The 13,690-nt window shown below is 34.3% G+C and overlaps 1 protein-coding gene across 1 annotated transcript in view; it reads right to left on the bottom strand.

Annotated features, from left to right (window-relative positions):
- Nucleotides 1–219: 219 nt before the first annotated feature.
- LOC137401441 (sorbitol dehydrogenase-like) overlaps nucleotides 220–13,690 on the bottom strand; it is a 43,405-nt gene continuing 29,934 nt past the window's right edge. Inside the window, exons 8-9 of the mRNA XM_068087781.1 lie at nucleotides 7,877–7,998; nucleotides 220–779 (exon numbers count right to left, since the gene is read on the bottom strand). Coding sequence (XP_067943882.1) covers nucleotides 614–779; nucleotides 7,877–7,998 — 288 coding nt within the window. The 3' untranslated portion in view covers nucleotides 220–613. The remainder of the gene's footprint in view (nucleotides 780–7,876; nucleotides 7,999–13,690) is intronic.

Genomic DNA, 13,690 nt, shown 5'->3' with positions numbered 1-13,690 from the left:
TTGCGAAAAGGTGAATTGCTCAACAAGGCAAGATCTGAGACTAACTAATAGAGTTGGCGAATCAAAAGATAAAATCCCTTTTCATGCAAATCTATTGAGACCAGAGCATTAGTATCAGAATCCTTCAAACCCAACATAGATGCTTCAAAGAAAGGGAAGGAAAACCAGCCACCCCATCTGACGGAAAATGTGTTTGACCGCTATTAGTATGACAAAATGGCTAATTATTCATAATTATATTGAATAATATAAAGCACCATCACCATAATTAAAATGCATAGAATTTAATGAAACTAGTAAACAAAAAAAGTAGATAGATTAAAAACTACTTCATTGTGTTAGGTTTGAATGTCAAGTCCAAGGTTAAAGGTTAATACAGATAAAGTGATAAAAATGACATCCTATCAACTACCCTAACGATAATGTGAATACATAGTAGGCTATCTAACACTCATTCTCATACCCGTCATGGGCAGATAAGACGATGGTTGTATAGGAAAAGATAAAAGTGGAAGAAGTTAGAGAACCCTTTATTCTAGCCCTATTATAGCGGAAGGAGCTAAGGCTATTGATAAGAACGCTATCAGCTAGACTAACGCTCATGAAGGGCTTGTTACGCACGTTCCACAGGCCTCGAGCAGTCAATCATAATCTTGATTTCATTTCCTTCCATAGCAGCTTTATACGCGTCAAGCGTTTGTTCCAACGTGACTCTGTGCGTTATGAGAGGCTGGACATTAATACGTCCCGTAGCTATCATATCTAGAGCATTTTGGTACCTGCAGCAGTGATGAGAAAACACGCACAAGGCGTTCATTGGACAGACAAGATTAGATATACAAAACAAGAGAGTGAAGGTGACACAACACTCCACAGCTGACACAGGTCTGCAGAGCCAGTTGAAATATAGATGAGATGATTTTCGCAATAAAAAATCCTTAGAAAACAGCAAATGGTATCAAATTTGAGTAGAGCCAATGCGAGTACCCTAGGACACTTATGTATTCGCGGCATCTAACTTTCGCGTTTTCGCGGCAACAGCCTCTCGCGAAAATTTCATGAGCGAAACTAAACTATCATAACGAACGAGCGAAAACACGAAAATAAATGGCTTTCTTCATTGATATTCACAATAAAATCGTCATATTAGAAATGCAGGCAATTTTCGTGTGTGGTTGGCTCATTGGGCAAGTTTTGCTAAACTCATTATAGCTAATACACCGACTGAGCAGCTTGGCAAAACAAATTAAGATAATAAATTTTTTTTGGAAAAGCCTAGACAAATGAAGAAGATGATGATATTAGTTTAGTCATTGAATTTGTAACTGATGAGGATGACAATCTGGTAGGAAAAGTCATAAAATTGAATAATTATATTTGTGGTGATGAATTTTATTACCAACCAAAAGCAATAACAACCCGGGGCCATGGCCACCGCGGCACCGCGTGCTATAAATACTTGAATTCTAATATTGGTACCAATCAGTCACTGCGGCTTTGACGTCATTGATAGTCTAGGAAACAAATGGCAGCAAGCGATCAAATTACATTATTGATCTAGCCTACACATTTCTACCTGCGGTTCACAAATACAAACTACCGTACTTTTCGGACAATTAGCAGCTACTTTTTTCTGATGATTTGAGCTATGCGGCTTATAGGTAGGCCTACAAGGGTGTGGCTAATCACTGTGGCTTATTCTGTGGCTTTTTCTTTCACCGCTAGGGCATCTCCAATTAGTGCACTTTTAGCTGTGAAAGAAAATACGAAACAATGCCTCACGGTACTGTCCCGTTAGGCACTAAGTTAAAAAGCGTCGGATAATACGAAACTGTGCCATTCTGCACTGTTCCGTTTTAAATGGCAAAGTTGCTGCCGCGTTAAAAAGCACAGTCCTTAGTTCTGCGGCCTATAGTAAGGTGCGGCTTATGTATTGTTTTATTATCGTTTTTGGAAAATAAAGCACATGTAGCATACATAGAGGTGCGGTTTATAGTCCAAACAGTACGGTAGTCCCAAATTGAAAAATATTTCGTACCAGTGAACTGGACCTGAGGAATCTAATGTTTGTTCCACTGCATTTATTTTCACATCACTATATTTTCGCACTCATCAGAGCTGCGAAATTAAGTTCCAGCGAAATTTTACTCTGTATGCTACTCACGAAACTAAATACTAGCGAAATATAAGTGTCCTAGGGTAGTCAATAGGAGTGTATGTTCACTGCAGCCACATGACACATCGTTACTGCTGATGCAGCTGTATGAAACCAGTTAAGCATTATGTAATAGAATATTTACAATAAAAATTCTTAGAAAAGCAGGAAAGGCATCAGATTTAAAATACTAACATAGTCATGGTGACATTCGACATACAGTAGACACTCCTATAGCCTCGACCTCGTTTTATTTAAATTCCACTCAGAGTGTATTTATGTAAAGTTTTCACCTAGTATTACGTAAGAAATTCCATATAGTCGACGAAGTCGGAAATTCTCAAAATTGATGTGAATAATGAGAGTCCAATGGGCTTAAAAAGTATCATTTTCTCTCCCAAGTTCAACTGGGAGAGAAAGCGACATTTTGGGACATTTTTGCGACATCTATTTGTATCTTTATTTTAAGTATCTACAATATTTTTTTTTATTTGTAGCGGATAAAATGGTTTTTTTCAAATTTTTTTTCACATTGCTGTGGAAAAAATATGCGAAAAAAATTGATTTGAATAAGCATTGAAGGGGTGAGCTTCCCTTACTGGTCTAAAAATACTACAGTTATAGTATTACTAGCTGTACTACCCGGCGTTGCTCGGGTAATAAAAAGATCGTTGGACAGAAAATTGATTTGTTTTAACATATAACAACATTTGCCATTCTAACTTTCAAACTATATATCATGAGAAAATTTTCATGTGTAATTAAAATAAATCAAAAGAAAAAATAAAATCAACTGTAAAGGTTTTCAAACTTTGTCAAACAACTTTTAAACTTCATATCATGAGGAAAATGTTTCATGCAGGTCAAACAAACTAAAAAAATAAAACGACTATAAAAAGGTGTGTAAATGTGAAATAATTCGAAATATTAGCTAAATTATGTTGGCTTTGCTACGATTACAATAAAATATGATTTGGTAATGATAAAATTGATACGAACTGAGAAAACAAAATAAAAATCCCGAGTATGTAGAATTAATAATAACCATTCTTGCGTGGAAATGTGTGTGTAAAAAAGTTGTTGTCTTATTAGAATTTATCCATCAGAACTTTAAATACGATGATATGGAGACAATATAACTTGTCTACGCGAGAAGAATTGGCCTTGACCCCAGATATAATAATTAAACCTTACAAAAAATACTTCGTAACAGGGGCATCGTAACGAGTGACCGCATTGGTAAAATAATCAGCGTGGGCTAAAGCTGGTAAGACACACATACCAACACTAAAAATATATATATATATATATTGGTAGAACCCAATATATATATATTTGGGTTAACAATACTATAGCTATTGTTTAGCCATTAAATTAAAAAGTTAAGTCTAATTTTTCTTATTTGAAGAGCCAAAGGAATAGGTTTAGAAAGATCTTGGAACGGGGATCAGACATTTTACATGTATTTTACTGTTCCTGGAATGGATTATTTACATTGTAAAGGTGTCTACTGTACTTATTTCTCTTATGTTAGTTTTTAATGAAATAGACTAACCTACAAAGAAGAGAATATACAAAAGAATGATAATATTAAGAGGAAGGCTAATAAAAGTTATTCAGCAATATTGCTTGCCAAAAGAGCAAATCTGAGGTCTGCCTGAGTTCCCTAGTTCCCTACAATATTATAGTAATTCAACAGTAGAGAATAAGTAAAGAATAGAATCTAAAAACTATATTACATGCTGCAAGAATTATGAAAATTTCTAGTTCTAAAACCTTCCAGCAGTATGCTAAAATGAAATAATATGTAATTAATTTGATATTTGCTAAGTAATGATATACTAGATAGTATAATATATATGGACTGATGTATAGATTGTCATGATGTAAAGTGACATGAGTATTATTATATTATTATTATATTATTATTATATTATTATTATATTATTATTATATTATTATTATATTATTATATTATTATTATATTATTATTATATTATTATATTATTATTATATTATTAAGCAATAGCTTTCTCTAGTAAACTCAAGTTGAAGTTGTGATTATCGAAAGTTCGAAAGATTCTGTTATGAGTCATTTTATGAGCCGTTTTACCCGCTTTGCCACAACAGTACAGTAGACACCCGGGTTAAGGCATCCAGGGGTCTTACGGTTTTTCGCCTTACCATGTGGAACACAAAGTTTTTCCGGCCCCTCGTTACGACATTTTCCTCACCCTACGGCAACAAACATGTCACTCGAAATTCAAATTTGGCAGTCGGTGTGCTGAATACGTCGGAGTGACGAAGATGCTGATATGCTATTCACCGATACCGATATGCTATTTGCCAAAATCCTTTCCACAACTCCTGAAAGAGATACGATGCTCTTTCTCTCAGTTCAGCATTCTTCATGTTTCTAAAGGCTTAATCATTGTGTGAGTGAAACGATTGATAACAAAACATATTGATAATTTTAGTGTGCAATATAATATTTAATACTAACTTTATGTTACTAAGGGTAATCTACCATTTTGTTACTAATTTTAATATGTACAGTACGTGTATAAAGTTTTGATGTTGTTTTCCCAGGGGCTGTTTGCATTAAACAAAATATTATGGGTTCCTATGCCCCTCTATACAGTTTTTTGCTTCACGATCCAACAACACAACGAATTAATATCGTTTGGCGGATGTCCACTGTGCTAGTTTTAATGTTGAAGAACACCAAGTTTCATGAAAGCATTAGTATAAACATACATATAAGCGAGCCCATTGTTTTACAACATGTAATCTCTAGCATGGTGCTAGACAAGCCTGTAAATGCCGTGGTGCAGTTTTCCTAGCAGCATGAGTAGGGTTTTTCCCCCGCCACTCCATAGACCACTGATTGGTCCAAACAAGGACGAAACAGCTGGATGTCTGGAGTTGAGTACATATGCATATGTATAGAGTGGGTCTATCTGAAATAGAATTTAAAATAAGATTTAACAACCCCAAATCCTTATTAAGATAGGTAGAAAAAAAACAAACAGAGCTTGGAACATTTATAGAAACTCAGCCAAAAACAAATAAAATACAACAAAAAGCGATGAAACAGCAAATACTGCATACGTGAAAAATTTATTATAACTAGCAAACTGAATTTGTGCTCTCTAAACAGAAGAAGCAAATTATCATCTCAGGGTAGGCATTTGCAGGGCTGCTTGGTCAGTCATGACAAATAACAAATCATGATAACATTTTAATTTCACCTAATTAATTTAATTAAGTGTTTGACGACTGCACACACATGAAACAAATTGTAGCAGAAGATTTTTGTCCGATCTATTACTTATTCTATATGTACAGAGTATGTATGTACTTATTCTATATGTACAGAGTATATATGTACTTATTCTATATGTACAGAGTATATATGTACTTATTCTATATGTACAGAGTATATATGTACTTATTCTATATGTACAGAGTATATATGTACTTACTCTATATGTACAGAGTATATATGTACTTATTCTATATGTACAGAGTATATATGTACTTATTCTATATGTACAGAGTGTATATGTACAGAGTATGTATGTACTTATTCTATATGTACAGAGTATATGTAGTTATTCTATATGTACAGAGTATATATGTACTTATTCTATATGTACAGAGTATATATGTACAGAGTGTATATGTACGGAGTGTATATGTACGGAGTGTATATGTACGGAGTGTATATGTACGGAGTGTATATGTACGGAGTGTATATGTACGGAGTGTATATGTACGGAGTGTATATGTACAGAGTGTATATGTACAGAGTATATATGTACAGAGTGTATATGTACAGAGTGTATATGTACAGAGTGTATATGTACAGAGTATATATGTACAGAGTATATATGTACAGAGTGTATATATGTACAGAGTGTATATATGTACAGAGTGTATATATGTACAGAGTGTATATGTACAGAGTGTATATGTACAGAGTGTATATGTACAGATTATATATGTACAGAGTGTATATGTACAGAGTGTATATGTACAGAGTGTATATGTACAGAATGTATATGTACAGAGTGTATATGTACAGAGTGTGTATGTACAGAGTATATACGCACAGATAATGCATGTATAGAATAGAGCATGGTGAGAAAAAAGGCTGTATCCTTGAAACTGTCAGCTGAAAGTGGTAGAAACTAATTAGAGACTTGAAACAGTAAAACCTTTATTTGAGCTGCTCTACAGGAGAAGTGTTGACAAATACAGCCAACTTGTGATTGGATGCCACCTTTTATAGATTGCCATTTTAAAAGGTGGCATCCAATTAATTATGTTGAATCTTCACGAACCCATAATACAAAGTGATCAGCAGAGAAGTGTCCACAAATAGTACTAATAATGACTCAGTTACATCAACAACAATTAATTCTTTAGTTGTTGCTTCAGTGGTTGCCATGGTTTTAGTGAAGGTTTTAGTGACGGTTTTAGTGAAGGTTTTAGTGAAGGTTTTAGTGACGGTTTTAGTGAAGGTTTTAGTGACCTGAGAAAATCGATCATCCCAATCATCATGGCTACAAGCTGATTCGAAGTTACTAAAAAAGTTACTAAACGATCCGAAGGTATAAATCTGACATACATTAATGTCTTTAGGTTTGTCCATATTTGTGGTTTACAGCCTGAAAAGTTTAAATAAACTTTTAGATAAACATTCAGATCACTCAATCAGTAACAGTGTACAATGTCATAGCAGCCATTGTTACACTTATGCATATCGAATTCCATTTTGCAGCTCTAAAGTTTCTTTGATACAGCGAGGTTATTATAATGTTCAGTTTCATTTTAATGTAGTAAAGCCAGTGAAAGGGCCAGATTATTTTTATCAAACTAACCTGGGTGCATTCTTAAAGATCAACTTCCACAAAATTTGTAACAAATCTAATCAGAAATAATCAGTATTTTTCTGATTGTGATTTTTCATTTGTGGTTGTTGCTAACATTTGAGGTGATTTGACTGGCAGGATGTTTCAAGATTAAAATTGATGAAGCCTGATCTGGAGTAAAACACTCAGATCAAGTATAAGTGTGATTATGACGTCTATAGCTACAAAGTGACTGACAGAATAGAGATATGTAAGGAAATAGCCATATCAACTATCACCATGATAACAATTAGTGACACCAATTTGCACATATCTTTCTGTATATATTATGCCCTCTATAATTGCAAAAACACCGGCAGAATAGAGACACGTAACGCTTCACTTTGAATGCAGTAGATGATAACAACTATTGCAATTATAACGCTAACACATGTAATGCTAACATACAATTATAACGCTAACACATGTAATGCTAACATGCAATTATAACGCTAACACATGTAATTTTGCTTGTATCTTTCTTCCAAATGTTTGAATCGCGATCAGGTTTTATCGATTTTTATCTTAAAACATCCTGACAATCAGATGACCTCAAACATTAAAAAAAATTACAAATGACAGAAAAATGCTGATAAATTCTGAAGAATTTTACAAAAAAACTTGTGTAAGTTCATATTTAAAGGCCTCACAACGATGGCCAACATTTCAGCTAGCAAATGTCGGCAATGTAAAACTAAATTGGTGTCTAGAAATAATGAATAAAACTAATACCTCAATTGAATAAAATAAATAACCTTAAATAAAAAAATAAACTAAAGAGGAAAATAATGAGAGTTAAACTCACGAGTTGCAATATCTGAAGACACCTCTGATATCTACTTCCCTCACAGCTGCATTGACTATGGGCACATTGACAGTGGGGGGCCCCAGGCCTACAAGACAGACGACTCCTCCCGACTTAGTGGCCTAAATAAAGAACTCAGTCTAAATGATCGGAACAGGTCAGAGGAGGTTAACTCGGCACACATTTTATAGGTAAACAAAATTTTAAAAAAATCTAAACTAGTACAACATGCAGAACATAAAAAGTTACACTTTCAATACAAAAGCAATTGGTAACTTATGACATAGATGCCATAGACATTGATGCCATAGACATAGATGCCAGGGATGGTGTACTTGATGTCACTCATGTGTAAGTTGTTTTAGCAATGAACCACTCAATACTCTAGAGCTGCCATGACGATTGCTATGATTTATAAACATGTAGTTGTTTAACAATATAACAATAGACTTACTGATAGCAGTATTAGTAATTTAACATAGAGTTACTCGTGTTATATAAACCATTATATATATATGTTATATCTACTAAGCGTGACATTAAGTATAGCAGCTATTAAAAGTATTACTAGCATGTTTCTATTCACGATGACAACAAGCCAATGTACTTGCACCTAGAATATATATAGCTAAGAGCTGAATGCTTGGCGTTGCCCGGGTAATAAACAAATCATAACCTTCAAACTCATATCATGAGAAAATTGGTTGGTGCGGTTCAAATAGATTATTAGAAAAATAAAACAACCGTAAAAGTGTTTAATGTGAAATAATTAGTAAGTAATGACTAAATAAAGTATGATTTGTTACAATGAAAAGTGATACAATTAAAACGAACTGATAAAACAAGATAAAAATCACAAATATGTGGAATTAATAATAACAATGAGAACATTGAAATGTGTGTATAAAAAGGTTGGTGTTGCTGCAGAAGCAACACTAACATATCCATCAATATTTCAAATACGAAGATACTGGTACCTCTCGATAGTCGATACTGGTGCAAACTTAAAAATGAAAGATCGAAATTAAATACATCGGAAAGCGCATGAAGGTAGTTTGTCTCACTGAGCCAAGAGAGAATGTAGAGATAATTTCCTCTCGAGAATTTCTATGTGAACATTTTTAATTTTACAATTTCTAGCGATCGCCCTTTAATAACCAGAAATTGAAGACTGAAATTGTGCCGTTACAGTTGCGCTGTCACGGAACATCTGAAATGGAAGCAGTACAATTGAAAATTATAAATAAAGAAAAATGATTGATTGATTTTGAAATGACTTTTGAAAACATTTAAAAAAAAACAAACGCAAAGGTAATATTAATTCATATTAAAACGATCATATTTAGCTTTAATTGTGATAAGGATACACTTATTACGATAAGTCATAAGCTAAATATAATATGTATATATATATATATATGGCCTATATTCAATGCCATATGAATGCCACTTGCTCCTGGGCTGCCATGATTAGCGAAATATATATATATATTATATATATAATATATATATTATATATATATATATAGTACATATATTTATATATACGCTATACTAACAAAATACTAGGCATTGCAGACTAAAAACAGCTTACAAACAGTTGCAGGTAATGCAGTTGCCTGCCACTTGCCATTAGCCTGGTACATTGCCAATGGCTAATTTGAGTAAGCTAGTATTTGTATTGCTAAACTTGTTAATGAGAGCTGTGATACCAAGCTTGAGTTATGTAACGCTGAATTTTATGCGTATTTTAACCCGGATATCGACTCATATCGCCTAATGAATTTATAGTATCTTGCGTGATTAACTCTTTCACTACTGCGATAAATTCGCTATTCTGACCAAATTAATTCAAACAGATTTTCAAAAAATCGATATACATACCATTGCATAAATACCTCTCATTGTATAAATACCAGAGGTATTTATGCAATAACTCGATAATCAATGCAGATATTGTTTTACTGTAGAATCGCATTTTATTTAGAACAAAATTTTCTATTCTCTACCAGATAAGTAAGAAACTGTTTAGTGAATCCCACTCGCAAAATATCTGACTCTTCCTTTGCATTGAAAAAACGAGGTGAGTTTACTATTGCTATGGCGATAGCGACCTGGTTTTCCCGTTTTGAAAAACAATTAGGAATGGAATTGCTTAACAAAAAAATATTTGATTGGTTGCACGTGATTGGCAACAAGGTTGTTTCGTTGGAGACAAAATTTGATTGGTCTAGCTAATGCATAGGCTTCGTAAAAGGAAAGCGAAACTCTATTGATAAGCTGATGCATTAATTTACGGTCTGTACTTCTATTACCGTGAAAGCCGACACAGAGAGCGTGAGTTAATTAGTAGCGTTTAAGTGTAGCGAGAGTTAATTGGTTACGTTATCGCCTGGTGAATGGGAGGCTCTGAGATCGAATCTTTGGCAATACGGATTTGTCGTTGCGAGGTACTAATCGCTACAGCTGAACAGACCGAATAACTGACGGCAAACTTTGAGCTTTTTATATCTTTATACTGCATGTATATATATATATATATATATATATATATATATACATAGTCTTGAGCTGTTAATAGCTTGTAATCACATTCCCACATATTTTGCACCTACAACACAGCAGAGTAAGACATGGTGAATCTTTAGATATCAAATAACTATAATGTGAATTTTGTTGCAAGTCAACCTTTAAAGTAAAAAGTTGAATAGCCAACATATTATACATGTATTTAGCCACTCGGATATAATATATGCTTCGGCCATTTTATTTAAAGAGTACAAAAAGTGTGAAACTATTTAATGATAAATGATTTAAAATACTGAGATGTTCTTTTTCATTCAATACCGGTGTGTTTTTTTCCAATTTGATTGAGACATTTTAGCTCAGAAATAGATTCAAGTTCCTTGAGCACTCATTTAAAGTACACTTTGACAATTTTTACAGTATATATATATTGTACATATTGTAAACATTATGTATATGTACAGTCATGTGCAAAAGTATGGAGCCGCCCTGTGAATTTGCGTGAACTCAAAGTTCAATTTCAAATAGAATAAAGAGAACAATTTCAAATATAACAACACAAAGTATCATTTTAATCCTCACAGTCTCCTCTACAGGATGGTGCTATTTAAAACATAATTAGACAATTTACTTCACTTGTGTAATCTCCTAAAGGACATGGCACTCTCACTCAAATAAGTTTAGTATTTAATAATAATAGGAAGCGAGTACAAGTAATTATCATAATTCATTCTCTTGAAGCCATTGTTTCAAAATCTTTGATGTTTTGCATTTTTTGTGTACCAAAGGATATAAAAGTAAGAATTCTTACCATTCTGTGCATTCGTTGTACAATATTTTCATTAGTAACATCCTCACTATGAAAACTACCACAGAACAGCGAGCGACCGTTGTTTGACTTCATAAAGAAGGAATATCTATGCAAGAAATTACCAAAAGAGTTGGTTGTTCAAAAAAAAGTGTCTGGTGTCATTCAGATATTCTACAAGACTGGCAGTACTGAAGATAAACCACGCTATGATCGCCCAAAAAAGAGAACTTGTAGAAAAGTCAGAAGTCCAGTGCGTATTTCCTTGACTAGGCCGTAAAAAGTCTAGCAGTGAACTAATCAGAGACGGGCAGGACACTAGCAATATTAAAGTGCAACCATCTACCATTAGAAGACGCCTAATTGCTGCCAGGTTGAAGGGCTGTAAAGCAAGAAAGAAGCCAATGGTGACAGAGACACAACAGTACAATCGATTAAAGTGGGCACGCCAGCACAAGACATGGAGTGTGCACCAGTGGAAGAGAGCGATTTTCTCTGATGAATCTACCTTTTCTGTTACTAACCACTCTGGTTTGCCGTTTGTTAGAAGAAAACCAGGAGAAGCTTTTGAGCCATGGTGTATTACTCCCACGGTAAAGCACATTGCATCAGTGATGGTTTGGGGCTATATGGCGGCATGAAGGGTTGGACAGGTCGGCTTTGTACTTGGCATGATGAACAGAGAAAAATATATCAAAACGATGCAAAGTAAGGTGTTACTAAGTTCTATGGCGTTGTTTGGTAAAAGTTCTACTGACTGATGGTTCCTAGATGACAATGCCCTCAGCCACTGCGCCAATGAAGTCAAAAAATGAATGCAACAAGAGAGAGTCGGCACAGGGCCATGGCCAGCTCAGAGCCCAAATCTAAATCCCTTGGAAACTGTGTGGAAGCATATAACAGCTATACTAAACAAGAGTTAACCCAAGACTAAAAAAGAGCTGATGGAGGGCCTTGTGAGAGCTTGGCACAGCGTAATTGAGCCATCGGAACCTGAAAAGTTGGTTGCATCAATGCCCAACTGCTGCTGTCTTGTCATAGAGAACAAAGGCTGACCAATCAAGTACTGAACTACCAGACTTCAGAAATCACCTCCACTCTCTTATAGAGAATATTTATACAACCAAAAGCCTTTTTCAGGGCCACCAACTTGTTCAAAAAGCTGTTCACATTTGAAGATTATTTTGTAGGTTGCATAAATCCATACATTAAACTTTAGAGGGCAGCCTATTGTTTTGATTATTAATTTAGCAAGTTAATAATTAAAATAATCAGATAGAGGACACTCTCACCATTAAAATGATAATAATATATTCACTGTGGTTATATTCTAAGCTGAGTAACAACAGCTTGAAGTTTGAAATTGTAAATACTTTAGGGGCGGCTTCATACCTTTGCACATGGATAACTCGGACTCGGATAGCTCGAACACATGGTTAACTCAAACGGTTTTGTTTGGTCCGTTCCCACGCAATGATAAATTGCTTCAAATAACTCAACCTCAACTTCGTTAACTCGAACAGCTTTTTGCCCAACGGCTACCGAGAAGATTGTTATCATTTTAGAAACTCACTTTATTCCAAGCCATAGAGATAACCCTCGACTTTTCGTAGTTGGTGGGCGTCGTTATTACCATCATCGGCAAAATATTTTCGTCAATGACTTTTCTAAAGGTTTGGCGAAATTTGATTTTTACCAAACATCCGCTTAGCGACAGTCCTACAAAGGCGAGGAAAAGCGAGGTAACCTTCGCATTAACTTCAATAAAAATCGGCAAAATGGATCTTGGATAAAACGCTCAAAAGAAAAAGATGTCTTTTCTTCTGAGCATTTCGTCAGGATCAAGTTTTGCCAATTTTAATCTGAAAACGTCATGGCAGTCACATCACCTAAAACAACAAAAAAAATCTCATGTGATAGAAAAATCTCTATACTTTCTGGTAAAAAAATTTTAAAGATACATTAGAAGCATTTAATTTGAAACAAGCCATTTATTCTTTTGATTTATATTATATGTACATGTATCTACTAATAAATACATGGACTTGTGACAGTGCTCTGATAACTTGAATGCTCTGATAACTCGAACACTTTGGCTCGGTCCTGTGAAGTTTGAGTTATCCATGTTTGCCTGTATATACACTATATGTAATGCATATATATGGGTCGCAGTCGCAGAAACCATGGTTAAGTCGCAAATCACGAAGTTGAGTTTTCCGACTTTAAAGTTGCACCAACTGAATTTATAATATTGCTAATGATTTTTGTAACACGTGCATATGGACCAATCAAAGAGTGATATTTCTGAATCTGAAGTCAGTTTAGCCAATAGGAGTCTTTAACCCTCAGAAAAACCCCTTAAAACCGTTGCTATGCTAAACAGGAAGTACTGAAAAATGACGCCCGATAAATATAATCGTTTTTCTTTTGCCGATTTTAAAGATAAATCTGACATTTTGGACACTTATAATGAGTACTTT

Source organism: Watersipora subatra, chromosome 8 (genome assembly GCF_963576615.1).
Source record: "Watersipora subatra chromosome 8, tzWatSuba1.1, whole genome shotgun sequence".
Lineage (NCBI taxonomy): Eukaryota > Metazoa > Bryozoa > Gymnolaemata > Cheilostomatida > Watersiporidae > Watersipora > Watersipora subatra.
The sequence above is the reverse complement of the archived record's forward strand: the minus strand, read 5'-3'. Positions and strand labels throughout refer to the sequence as shown.